Source organism: Schistocerca americana, chromosome 3 (genome assembly GCF_021461395.2).
Source record: "Schistocerca americana isolate TAMUIC-IGC-003095 chromosome 3, iqSchAmer2.1, whole genome shotgun sequence".
NCBI lineage: Eukaryota > Metazoa > Arthropoda > Insecta > Orthoptera > Acrididae > Schistocerca > Schistocerca americana.
The window spans coordinates 918,158,986-918,173,673 of NC_060121.1; the positions used below are offsets into that span (position 1 = coordinate 918,158,986).

At 36.9% G+C, this 14,688-nt stretch overlaps 1 protein-coding gene across 4 annotated transcripts in view; it reads right to left on the reverse strand.

Annotated features, from left to right (window-relative positions):
• The window catches only part of LOC124607511 (zinc finger and BTB domain-containing protein 6-like), a 49,525-nt gene that overhangs the window by 32,644 nt on the left and 2,193 nt on the right, over positions 1–14,688 (reverse strand). Inside the window, exon 1 of one of the 4 annotated variants that reach the window (XM_047139902.1) lies at positions 8,715–8,814. The exons of the other annotated variants lie outside the window; for them this stretch is intronic. Within the exon in view, the coding sequence (XP_046995858.1) occupies positions 8,715–8,759 (45 nt within the window). The 5' untranslated portion in view covers positions 8,760–8,814. Of the gene's footprint in view, positions 1–8,714; positions 8,815–14,688 lie in introns of those variants that run through there. 4 annotated transcript variants of the gene reach the window in all.

The following is a 14,688-nucleotide window of genomic DNA, read 5'->3' on the forward strand; positions in this document are numbered from 1 at the left end:
AATATTCCATGTCCCCCTCCAGCTTTTAGGTGACTTTAATGCACACACTGCATTATGGGGTTCTAACACCATTTGCCCTGAGGGGTTGGATACTTGATGAACATGGTTCAAGCCATGCATTTTAGCACCACTACGAGTGCATCTACAGCCTTAGACCTCTCCTTCTGCTCACCTGTCCTTGCAGCCACTGCTCAATGAGGAGTGGATGAAGACCTTCATGGTAGCAACCGATGCCCTATCTGGATCCATCTGCCAGATGGAGCAGATCCCAAAACCATGCCACTGAGATGAGTGTTCAGAAAGGCTAAATGGCTACTTTACAGGCTGCTGAGATGCAACAGTTATTGACGGGTGACCTCTGTGGACCAGCCGCACCTCAGTTGTATAAGGTTTATTCTGGCAAGCAGGACTCTGTCTGAGTGGACCCTTATTTCACTGGCTGCTCCTGGGACAGACATAGAACCATCAAACTTAAACTTACCATCCCAGCTTGATGGATGTACCGTCTGGAAGTACTCACATCCACACATCTGCTAGTCCTCCTGATAATCAAACTGTATTTAGTATTGCGGCTCACGAAGTTGTAAACTTGAATGTTTGCAGTGATCAAGAGGAAGGAAGAAACATTTGAAAAAACTGTCCCCCTTCTGTATTCATAAAGGGCATCAGTAACATTATCACTGCTGTCGCCTAATGAAGGAATTGATACTGTCTTGGCTCTAGTGTACTTTAAATACCACAAGAATCTATTTGGATTTTCCGCCAGATTTTGAGACAAAGTTTCATTGTGGAAACTATTAAAACATTCTTTCAGTGAAGTCCACTCTTAAATTTCGAGCTTCTATAGAACATGAACCATGGACCTTGCCGTTGGTGAGGAGGCTTGCGTGCCTCAGCGATACAGATAGCCGTGCCGTAGGTACAACCACAACGGAGGGGTATCTGTTGAGAGGCCAGACAAACATGTGGTTCCTGAAGAGGGGCAGCAGCCTTTTCAGTAGTTGCAAGGGCAACAGTCTGGATGATTGACTGATCTGGCCTTGTAACAATAACCAAAACGGCCTTGCTGTGCTGGTACTGCGAACGGCTGAAAGCAAGGGGAAACTACGGCCGTAATTTTTCCCGAGGGCATGCAGCTTTACTGTATGATTACATGATGATGGCGTCCTCTTGGGTAAAATATTCCGGAGGTAAAATAGTCCCCCATTCGGATCTCCGGGCGGGGACTACTCAAGAGGATGTCGTTATCAGGGGAAAGAAAACTGGCGTTCTACGGATCAGAGCGTGGAATGTCAGAGCCCTTAATCGGGCAGATATGTTAGAAAATTTAAAAAGGGAAATGGATAGGTTAAAGTTGGATATAGTGGGAATTAGTGAAGTTTGGTTGCAGGAGGAACAAGACTTTTGGTCAGGTGTATACAGGGTTATAAATACAAAATCAAATAGGTGTAATGCAGGAGTAGGTTTAATAATGAATAGGAAAATAGGAATGCGGGTAAGCTACTACAAACAGCACAGTGAACGCAGTATTGTGGCCAAGATAAATACGAAGCCCACACCTACTACAGTAGTACAAGTTTATATGCCAACTAGCTCTGCAGATGACGAAGAAATTGAAGAAATGCATGATGAAATAAAAGAAATTATTCAGATAGTGAAGGGAGACGAAAATTTAATAGTCAAGGGTGACTGGAATTCGAGTGTAGGAAAAGGGAGGGAAGGAAATGTAGTAGGTGAATATGGATTGGGGCTAAGAAATGAAAGAGGAAGCCCCCTGGTAGAATTTTGCACAGAGCACAACTTAATCATAGCTAACACTTGGTTTAAGAATCATGAAAGAAGGTTGTATACATGGAAGAACCCTGGAGATACTAAAAGGTATCAGATAGATTATATAATGGTAAGACAGAGATTTAGGAACCAGGTTTTAAATTGTAAGACATTTCCAGGGGCAGATGTGGACTCTGACTGCAATCTATTGGTTATGAACTGTAGATTAAAACTGAAGAAAGTACAAAACGGTGGGAATTTAAGGAGATGGGACCTGGATAAACTGAAAGAACCGGAGGTTGTACAGAGTTTCAGGGAGAGAATAAGAGAACAATTGACAGAAATTGGGGAAAGAAATACAGTAGAAGAAGAATGGGTAGCTCTGAGGGATGAAATAGTGAAGGCAGCAGAGAATCAAGTAGGTAAAAAGACGAGAGCTAGTAGAAATCCTTGGGCAACAGAAGAAATATTGAATTTAATTGATGAAAGGAGAAAATATAAAAATGCAGTAAATGAAGCAGGCAAAAAGAAATACAAACGTCTCAAAAATGAGATCGACAGGAAGTGCAAAATGGCTAAGCAGGGATGGCTAGAGGACAAATGTAAGGATGTAGAGGCTCATCTCACTAGGGGTAAGATAGATACTGCATACAGGAAAATTAAAGAGACCTTTGGAGATAAGAGAACCACTTGTATGAACATCAAGAGCTCAGATGGAAACCCAGTTCTAAGCAAAGAAGGGAAAGCAGAAAGGTGGAAGGAGTATATAGAGGGTTTATACAAGGGCGATGTACTTGAGGACAATATTATGGAAATGGAAGAGGATGTAGATGAAGATGAAATGGGAGATAAGATACTGTGTGAAGAGTTTGACAGAGCACTGAAAGACCTGAGTCGAAACAAGGCCCCCGGAGTAGATAACACTCCATTGGAACTACTGACGGCCTTGGGAGAGCCAGTCCTGACAAAACTCTACCATCTGGCGAGCAAGATGTATGAAACAGGCGAAATACCCTCAGACTTCAAGAAGAATATAATAAATCCTATCCCAAAGAAAGCAGGTGTTGACAGATGTGAAAATTACTGAACTATCAGTTTAATAAGTCACAGCTGCAAAACACTAACACGAATTCTTTACAGAAGAATAGAAAAACTAGTAGAAGCCGACCTCGGGGAAGATCAGTTTGGATTTCGTAGAAATACTGAAACACGTGAGGCAATTCTGACCTTACGACTTATCTTAGAACAAAGATTAAGAAAAGGCAAACCTACGTTTCTAGCATTTGTAGACTTAGAGAAAGATTTTGACAATGTTGACTGGAATACTCTCTTTCAAATTCTAAAGGTGGCAGGGGTAAAATACAGGGAGCGAAAAGCTATTTACAATTTGTACAGAAACCAAATGGCAGTTATAAGAGTCAAGGGACATGAAAGGGAAGCAGTGGTTGGGAAGGGAGTAAGACAGGGTTGTAGCCTCTACCCGATGTTATTCAATCTGTATATTGAGCAAGCAGTAAAGGAAACAAAAGAAAAATTCGGAGTAGGTATTAAAATCCATGCAGAAGAAATAAAAACTTTGAGGTTCGCCGATGACATTGTAATTCTGTCAGAGACAGCAAAGGACTTGGAAGAGCAGTTGAAGGGTATGGACAGTGTCTTGAAAGGAGGATATAAGATGAACATCAACAAAAGCAGAACGAGGATAATGGAATGTAGTCGAATTAAGTCGGATGATGCTGAGGGAATTAGATTAGGAAATGAGACACTTAAAGTAGTAAAGGAGTTTTGCTATTTAGGGAGTAAAATAACTGATGATGGTCGAAGTAGAGAGGATATAAAATGTAGACTGACAATGACAAGGAAAGCGTTTATGAAGAAGAGAAATTTGTTAACATCGAGTATAGATTTAAGTGTCAGGAAGTCATTTCTGAAAGTATTTGTATGGAGTGTAGCCATGTATGGAAGTGAAACATGGACGATAACCAGTTTGGACAAGAAGAGAATAAAGCTTTCGAAATGTGGTGCTACAGAAGAATGCTGAAGATAAGGTGGGTAGATCACATAACTAATGAGGAAGTATTGAATAGGATTGGGGAGAAGAGAAGTTTGTGGCACAACTTGACCAGAAGAAGGGATCGGTTGGTAGAACATGTTCTGAGGCATCAAGGGATCATCAATTTAGTATTGGAGGCCAGCGTGGAGGGTAAAAATCGTAGAGGGAGACCAAGAGATGAATACACTAAGCAGATTCAGAAGGATGTAGGTTGCAGTAGGTACTGGGAGATGAAGAGGCTTGCACAGGATAGAGTAGCATGGAGAGCTGCATCAAACCAGTCTCAGGACTGAAGACCACAACAGCAACAACAACAACATAGAACATTGACAATCTTGGAGACTTTAAACGTGTGTTTTGCCAATATATTGAGGATAGATTGATGTCATCACCAACTATAATGGTATGAGTCACACATCTATTCAAAATAAGACTCAAATTTTCCTTGAACTCTTCAAAAACATAAATTGGGTGCCAACACTCTGTCCACACACACACTGGATCACTATTTGCGGCTGCACTTTCGCCATGTCACAAACTGGAAGGCCGTGGCTCGTTTGTTCGGCAGGGGGTACTGGATGTCGCCGTGCTCTATGATTCGTCTATGATGACGTTACAGCCTTAACCCTTGGCACCTGCACTGTTCTAGCGAGTCAGCGTATATGTTGGCAAGCCATTGCAGCAAGACATCAGTAAGAACCTGAAGATGACGAGCAGCTGTCTCTTCGAAATATTGTGCAGCTTCCACAACATTATCCGACGCGACGCCTATGAACCATTGAAGCTGTTTCATATGAGTCTGAATATCAGTAAAAGGAAAAAATACTTTATTCATTCCAGTTGTCAAGTTTGGTATTATTCAGAGATTGCAGTGCCACACCAAAGTCAGAAACACATACTGATACCACAAACATTAGTGAGGTCTCACTTAATCTGCAACTATGTGTGGAAGGCGCTGCTGAAGACCACGCCTCACCTCTAAACCCAGCATTGCCATCACACTGAGGTCAATATAGTGTTGAGCAAGCAAGATCTCAGCTCACTTCAAGACCTCAGCTACAGCAGTCAACATCGTAATGTAGGGCAGTGACAGTTAATTTTTAAATGAACTTGTATTGTTGAATATGTTGAACACTGTATCGGAGGAGAGCAGTTTGTTGATCTATGCATCAAGTGATGCTTTCATAGTCAATGGCGGTAGTAAATTATCCAGCAATCCTGTGGAAAAGAAATACGTCAAGCTTAAGTAAATCTTTTTTAATTTATCTAATAAACTGAACTAATGTTTCACGCGTTTTAATTTGGTGAGCCTTCACCCAGAGCAATCAAAGAACCCACAGTTGTGGCCAGACGAACGTAGTTTCGCCTGGTCCTAACACCAATTACGAACTCTACCCATACATACTAATAGCAACCATCTACTTCAGGGCCAGCCATGGTGTGACAAACTTCAAGTGTGCAGTGTGTGCAGGCCACATGCACAACAAGTGCTGCCCTGTCACTTGGCTTTGCTTGGTCCCTCCAGGAAGTATCCAGAACAACGTGAAATTTCAATTAGCATTGTGGTGCGGCATTTTTCAGTTAGCACAACTCTCCAAGAATGGTAGAATCATTGTATCAGCACTGTGTACCCCTCACTATTTGTTCCTGGTATGAAGGGGATTCACAGGTCCAGTGGCTGTTCACACAAAAAGAGACGGACTAGAGATCTACTATCACAATCCTTTAAACTGAATGGGAATGGCAGAAGATAGGAACAAGAATTCTCAAGCCATATACTGCATATGTGCTATGAAACAATATTACAATACTATGCATGAAGAATTTAAAGAGTTATTTGATGATGAAAGAGCTAAAAATTACAAAGGCATGGATCTTGTGAAGAAATTGGCGGTATGAACAGTAAAATATTTGAAGTTGCAAGAATTATTCCACTGTCAGTTGCAACAGTTTTCAGTAGAACTGAACAAGGAATATGGAGACTTCAATATATTTCTGGAAAGTCACGGGACAAGTCTGGAATGATTTTTCAGTTTAAAACTTGGTTCTGTTGAATTTATGAATGGAAAAGGAGTGCAGGAATGAATATTACAACACCCAGAATGGATTGCAGACTTTGCTTTTTAAGTAGACGTGACTGTGCACTGCCCACAGTAAAACACTGCAAGGTAACTTCTTTCTGATTTGATGGGGATGCATTTAAAACAAAAATCGCATCATAGAAGAGACACATTCTGACAAAGTGAGTCTAGTTCTCTAAGCTCACTGTTGTTAAGAAAAACGCAAGGTTTGATGAATTAATTGTTGTCTTCAAAGTACATCTGTTTTCGAGCTGTTTTTGAGACCATTTGCCATTTCAGTTGAAAGTGCCCTTGTTCATAGCAGATGTAACTGATTGACCTGAAAGGTAATTTCAGTTTTAATGACAAATCTTTTTACATTAAAACTATCCAGGATGTCTACATTGCTTTCCTCAGTAGAGTTTGCACGTCTCGATAATGAGGTTGCAAAAGTGTTACAATATTCTGATCTATACGTCTGTGTGCAAGGTCTTTTTCAATTGCGAAACTAAATAAATCATGATTATGTGTCAACTTGAGTGTGAAACTCGGTCAAATTATCTGCTTCTGTCCCTAAGCCCACAGTTTGTACCAGATTAAAAATTATATTAAATAATTAAATAGTAATGAAAATTTGTTTTGTTTCTGATCTACATTGTTAAGAAATGTGAAATATGAAACCAACTGCCAGTTAAACATTGCATGAACACTGCTCCCCCCCCCCCCCCCCCCTCTCCCTCACACTGAGACATTGTGCCGTGGCAGGGGGAAAATGTGCAGTGAGCGTGAGCACTTTGTCACTTGTGCCCCGACATGGCCCACAAGCCGAAATATTGGCCGCCCCTTATCTACCTCGATTACACTACAAGGTAAACTGCTCCTAACAACACAAACAGGGCAATGATTGACTTAACCCTTTGAGACTCAATCCCATCATCAGGGAATAATAAATGTTATTTACATGAAGTTTCAATTATTTCATTACATTAATGAATTGCTCAATCAGGGTGGTGTAATGAAATAATTCAAACTGGATGTAAATACCATACTTTTATTGCCTGACGAAGAGCTAAGCTCAAATACTGGTCATATAAAAACAGCATTCTAAGCACATCTGACTGGGGTCTCTCTGGAAATAGGCTGTGGTGCACGGAATAATTCAGAAAAGATACAACTTGATAAATTCCCAATTTTCACAATAAGGGGAGATGAGAAGTTCTATTGTGACAAAATATATACACCACATGTGAAACAAGCTGATGACATTTTTTATGATGTGTAAGCAACAAAAACAAAACCTTCTGCATATGAAACAAGATAATTACCATCACATTTAGAATTAAATTTAAAGGCATATTTCAACCTTTCACTTCCACAGTCACTGATAACAACAGTACACTGCACTGCAATGTATTGTATTAACATTTCATCAGAGCCATCCATAAAATAAAATTTCAAATCTGATACTATACACAAGATGTAGGAAGGCAACGGTACATCTCTACCACTACGCCCTTTAGTCCTTAGAAGTTTTAAAGGCTGAGAACCATCACCATTAATGCACAAAATGAATTATAAAATGTTACTTACTAATTTTTTCTATCAAAAGCAAAACCATCACTTTCCCAGTACATATTTCCAAAATCAAAATATGTACTTTCCATTTACATTTATGAGTGCTCTAAGGGTGGAAACTTCATAAAATACTGCAGTGTATTTAAAAATTGGAGAAAAGATTCTATGATTTCAAACTTTTGTAATTTTGGTATGTACACATATCCTATTAAATGTGAAACGGTTCACAAAGAACACAAACTCCAGGTCGGAATATCAACAATGATTGTTATTCACACAGAATGCTAATTACTAAAATTGTTAAGTGAACTTTTCTTGAAGTTTGTTGGACATTCAACTGCTCTTAGTGTTACATAACATAAGGATCACCTTACAGTTATTCTTTTCCTTTTCTGTCTGCTATAAAATAGTTTCTAGAGTTCCAGCATGAAATTCATTAGCTGCTTATCACTATATTTAATGTTGCTATATGCAGAGTTCCTTGGTTCAGACATAATCATCAAGCTGCAATGAGAAACATCAACATACACTCTGTCAATTATTTCAATGGAACAAAATTAAAGTAAGTGACTTACACTGACCTTCCTTCTTATTTTAACGGAAAACTATAACTGAACAATCCATCTGTTTCACTACTTTCATGTGCCACACTTCTATTCCAACTTACTTTCACTTACCAAACACAGACTTAGGTACATAAAATGTATAAACTGACCTGCATCTGATTTCTACTTCCCGAAGGTTCCCGTTTCATATTTGTTATATTCAATGAGACCACCAACACAGTTTCAGGCAGTTTGGTGTTTCATGGTACTGTCAAGGGAACTTATTAATTTATTTTTGTAAACAAATGGCCATTGTAATATAATAATGGAATCTGCCTGAGGCTACTCATGATAATATTCAGTGCTGACATTCTGATATTCATACACATATTACTTATTTTACTCAACATTAAATTAGCTAGAGCAGTAAACTTCTGCAACATGCTATGCTCTGTCCAGTGGGTAGAAAATAAAACCATCTGAAAACATGTCATCTGAATTATTGCAAGTTTAGCATTAGTGAGTTCAAATTGATAAGCTCTGTATATCCAAATCAGTTTCATAACACTTGCCGTGGACTTAACATTTCATGTAAATGTGGAAAAATGCGTAAGATACATAGAAATGAAATACATTGCTAATGTGTTCAACAACAACAGATAGTCAACCAGTTAATTTTGAGAAAATTTAACATAAAAATTTGAGAATTACCCAGTCTATATGTTTTCCTGACATTTGACCAGCACTGCATAACATGAGTTACAAGGCTGTTTTTTAATGGTTGTTCAAATCAACTTACTCACTGATTAAGTTGCTTTGTATTTTCTCTGTAGATTTTCAAATTCTCCCCTGGATATATTTTTAATCCTGAAATGGAGTTTATTATAAGAACTAGTTATCTGGTATACTTAGGCATAAGTGAAACAGATGCTAACATAAAGCTTAGGGAAAGTGTGGCAGCAAACTTACACCTAAGAAAAGAGGAAATTACACAGAATATTCTGAATGACTATTTTTAACCAGGATTTAAAAATATGATTAGGTGCTATGAAAGTAAGTAAATGAGGCCTCTTGCGATTCAGACAGGTACACAATTTTTCAGAAACATTTTGCAGACTGTATATGTGTGTCTCTCCAGTTTTAGGCAGCATTTGAGAACTGAATTTATTTATTTAGCAGGTTCTGTGAGACCATGCAACCTACTGTTACTTGGTCATGGAGTGAAGCAGTAAACTATTTTCAGAAATTTGATTAGGAAATTTATAAACAAAGACTTAAAGTTTTAATAAAAAAAAAAAAAAAACAAAGAAGCAGAGAGTACATGAATAAATAACACATTGCAGGGAAAAGTTCTCAACTACTTCAAGGAATTACTGTACAGAATACAATGAGTGTGCCACAAGAACTTTGATTTGTATTTATTAAACTTCGTTTTCAGTTCTTCTGGAAGCCTACTGATAATGACACCTAATTCTTTTTTATGTCACCAGCCATGTTTAGTGCAGATTCTTGATATAAATTAATAAAAGCAATGTACTTAGAACAGAATCCTGTGGCATCCTCAACCTTTATTGACCCCAGTCATATTCAAACCTCTTCCCCATTTGCTGACACTGAATGGCAGCTTTCTGCTTCCAGCTTTTCAGATATGTAGCACATCACTGTTGAGCTTTTTTCCCATAATCCTATAATATTCCAGCTTATGTAAAATTGTATATGGCCCATACAATCAAATGTTTTTATTAAATCAAAGAAAACACCTACTGTTCTCAACATATCATCTAGCTCAGCCACTGTCTCATACACAAAAGAATAAACAGCACATTCAGTGGATATTGCCTTCCTAAAGCCAAACTGAGTCTGACACCAAATTGTGTGTACTGATAAATGCCGTTTGCTCTCCTAAATATCACTATCCCAAAACTCTTGAAAATACTGGCAGCAAAGAAATTGGCTAGCAAGTGTCTGTATTATCTTTTTCACCCTTTCCATAAAATGGTATCACTAACAAGAATTTCTATCTGCCAGCAGTCTGACCAAACTTTAAAGAGTCAGTCCACAAGTGATTAAGTACAGAACTAATGTATGTTGCATTTTCCTTTGTAATCCTACTTGAAATTTCATCATGCTAATATGAGTCTTTGCTCTTTAATAATGTAATAATTGATTTCATCTTTACATGTTTCCTGTAGCTGCATGTGATATAGTTGTCTCAGAACATCAACTTTCAAGATTTGTTCACATTTATCTATGCCGATAAAATTTTGATTTAACTTGCAGACTATCGACAAGAAGCTATTATGAAATATTTTCCACAACTCTGGTGTAGCACTAACAGTTTCATTCTCACAAAAGAGAGGTTAACACACCTTCAACTTTTACTCCTGCAATGGCCTTCTGATTCCAGCTATATCCAGCCTTTGCTTCCACCTTTTACTTCTTACAGTTGGACCAAATACAGACACTATTAAAAAAAACCTCTTTGTTGTCAAGTAATTACATATTAACATGATCTTACTGAGTTATTCACCTTATACATAATGATGATCACAAAGTTATTAACCAAAAAACGCATAAAACCTAGTAAATAAGCTGCTGCTTTTTCATGTTTTGATCAGTTAAATATTAGAGTAATTTAAACAAGAATCATCAATGTTTTTCATTGAATATCAATTACCAGTACTCTTAATGCATGTGAATACAGTTTCAACAAAACCTGACAGCAGTTACAAGTTTCCTGCATGTTTCATTAATTCCTTTCAGCACAACATGACAGTGTGTAGATATCTGATTGAGAAACTAAAAGATTTCTCATGTAATGGTTCTACTGCCATTCTGTTTGAAGGAAGGAAGATTGGGGTTTAATATACTGTCAACAATATGATCATTAAAGGTGGCACGCTCAGTTCAGACAAGGTGAGGAAGAAACTTTACCATATCCTCTTCAAAGATACCATCTATGCATTTTTTTAAAACTTCTTTTAGCGAAATCACAAAAAAAACTAGATGACCAGATGGGGATTTCAACTCTGCTCTTCCTACATGTGAGTTCAGCACCCAAGGCACCATGCCACTTCATCTGATGCACTTAAATGTTTCTGACAAACTCACAGACATTTTCCAGAATTCATTTGCTATGAAAGATCCTTCAAACTATCTGAAGGAATAGCAAAATTGAATGCTAAAATGGTTAGTTTTATACACGCAGCGGGCAATTAATCACCGTAAATAGTAATAACTGTAAAGTATCTACGAGTATGCAATTGAAGCAATTTAAAACTGCAACCACCAATAAAAGTTGAAACATAAAAAGCAGATGCTATGCAGAAACACACTGGAAGAATCCTACCAAAATTAATTAATCTATGAAAGAGTTAGTTCACAAAACGCTTATTCAATCATTCCTGGGTATTGCTCAGCTTTTTGGGACCCTTACTACATAGGATTAATGGTCGATATCTAGAGAAGTCCAAAGAACAGCAACACATTTCATCACACACAAATTTAAATAGCACAAAGATTCCCATGCAATTCTGTTGGTGTACTCTACAAAACAAACAAAATGCATTACATAGAGGTTCATTGTTAAAATTACAGGAGTTAACATTCAAGGAAGAGTCAAGCAACATATTATACATACTTCATACAAAATGATGATCACCATCAGATAAATTCTACTCAAATGGAGGCTTGCCAGCAGTCGTTCTTCCCGCAAAGTTGTTATGAATGGAACAGTAAAGGGAAAAGGGAAAATTAATATTATCACTCTTTATCACACACTGTTACATGGCTCGCACAGAATAGATGTAGATGTAGATGATGCATTTCTTAACTCCCCATTACTTCTCATGAGCTGAACTGCATTCTCAAATGTTATGCAATAACAGGTGTAATATTCCAGTTTTATTTCATATTCATGTTCTTAGTATATTATTGAATATGTTCAGATTCTATATGTTTAGAATATATGTTTAGAATATTTAGAATAATATTCTACATTTATTATGAAGTTATATATAACATTTTGTGCCAGTCTTAGATTTAAGAAGATATCATATATTATTGAGATCTTATTAAATCCATGGAGCAAAAACTCTGCATAAAAGTTGCAATTACTTAATTATGCAAATGTTACTATGGTATCAGAAGCAATTAAATTCAGAACAATAAAACATGCCAGTATATTTAAGTTGCTCACTTGGGCGGAGTTAAACATCTTTTTATGTTTGCACCATATTATCTTTTCTAAGTCTTACAAAATGTACCATATTTTGCTGTGTTTGAAATGAATAGCTTTATAATCTGATAAATTACAAAGTTAATTCAAAGTATAATAAAATTTTGAGACAACAAAAAAGATTTTTTGTCCGAAAAACTACCAATGTAGTACATATACCTGCTGTGATATGTATTGTAGTCATATCTCTGTTACGGGCACACTGTTTTTATCATAAATGGAAACATAGTTTTAATGTGCACAGAAATAATACAGAAAGCCCTGAAAATATTTATAAGGATTGTAAAAACACGTACAAATTACAATTCCTCCCTTCACTAAGGATCAAAATTTAGCAATTACTTAGGAGCAGGATGTGCACACTGTATAAAATTGTTAAGTGATGTCTTTCATGCTTTAATCAGGCTATGTGGCTGATATCAAGTGACTGTGATAGACATAGATTAGTCTGTAATAAGTCCAAGCTGATTAAAGCAAAAATGACATAATACTCAAAATGTTTGGTGGTTTCAGTTACATATGCTTTAGGATATAGCCCAAGGCATGTTTTTATGCCTTATGTTACACCTCCTAATGCTGGGGACAATGTCAGAGGCTGTAAAGACTATGTCAGTTGGATTTTGAACTCAAGCAAGCACTGAAAATATTTTTTACCTTCTGAAAGAAGGCATATCAGGCCAACACAGTCCAATAGTCTATTCTTATTGAAAATATGGTGCATTTTTAATGTTCAGAAACACAATGGATGGTGCCGGTTTCAGATGGTAAACAGCAAGGTTACTAGCAACATAATATAAGGGTGCATATCACCCCCTAGTGTAAATAACAAATCTCTAAATATGTATAAAACAGAAGCATTTACAGTTTTATTGAGAAACAATTACATAAAATTATAAATCTAAAATTTCAAGAATCAAATAATATAAAAAGAAAACAGATTATGTGTAACACAAATTGTTCCATTTAGCAGACACAGTAAAGCATCGATTTATCCAAACAGCTGGGGATCGATTGTTGTTTGGACAATTGAATTTTTTACAGGTTACCCTCCATTCAGAGGCTGTTGCATGCAGTGAGCGTTATTTTTGATTTGTAAATAATAGATTTCAGCTATCAGTCGTCCTTTGAAACTTTTATTGGCAGATCTAGGTCTGCCAACAAAAATTCCAAAGGCAGATCTGGATCTAGATCTGCCAATAAAAATTCCAAAGGATGACTGATAGCTGAAATTTATTATTTACAAATCAATTGAATTTTTGGGTAACTGATAATTTATGAAAACATATTATATCAGTGCTCGTGTGAAACACAGGAACACTGAATCAAACATAAAACTGAACATACATATTTTTAATAAATGCGTTTACAAAATGGCTTGGGGCCTAGGAAATTTTATTGATGGTATCACTGTTCTTTTTAATGTCTAATGATGATGTATTTCCAACTCCATATTTCCAACCTAAGGCTGACCCACTAACAACTTTCTTCAATTGGTCTATTATTTTAAGATTATCAGAAACAATAAAAACAATGCATTATGTATAGTCACCATTGCGAACAATGCAAGAGCATGATCTGTCAAAAGCCAAGGACAAAAAATTAAAACAGAACAGAAATTATTATGGCTGGCAGGGAGGGGGAAACAGGTCGAACTAGCCAGCCCTGTGTTAGTGAAACTTCTACATGGCACACATTCAAAAAGAATTTGACAATTGGAATGCTTTCACGAAACTGAAGTTTCTGTTTACTGGTATCCAGGTAATGAATGCTCTCCTCTACATATAATGATTCTAGCATCATAAATACGATTAAATCACAAAACTTTAAATTTGCAAGCCCAGCAGACCAACTCATACCAAATATTTTTATGATAAATTTAGTGTAAAAAATTGTGGGCACAGCATCCATTACATACTTCCAATAAACAGAGTGTCAGGTACAAGCTAAGTACAAAAACCTACTCTTGATGGTGTGATGGGACAGGGATTTGAAACGCCATCTTTCTGATATGAAACTATCATTTAATCAGACATTTATAAATAGAAATATGCTGTTATAACAAGAGAAATTAAAAAAAAACTTACTATAAAAGTATGAGGTAAATTTGTCAACTAATCAAGGCGAGAAGCGAGTGACAAAACACAAGAAAAAGGATGGAAGGTTAGAGTTTGACATGTACAAATTTCCTTTCATGTAAAAGTCCAGAGACTGAAGAACTGCTTTATTTAACCTGATGACAGAGGAATACGAGATACAGGTTTCAACACGGGAAATGCAATGAAAGACTGAGAGTCACATGAATAAAATATGACAAAAAGAATGCCACAAATTGTAATGTGTCTGCCGAGTGACAAAGAAAAAGCACAGGGTCCACATTAGGCAATGATGTTGCAGACAGCTTCCAGACAGACATTAAAGGCCCACGTCCAAATAACCACACCGAAGATT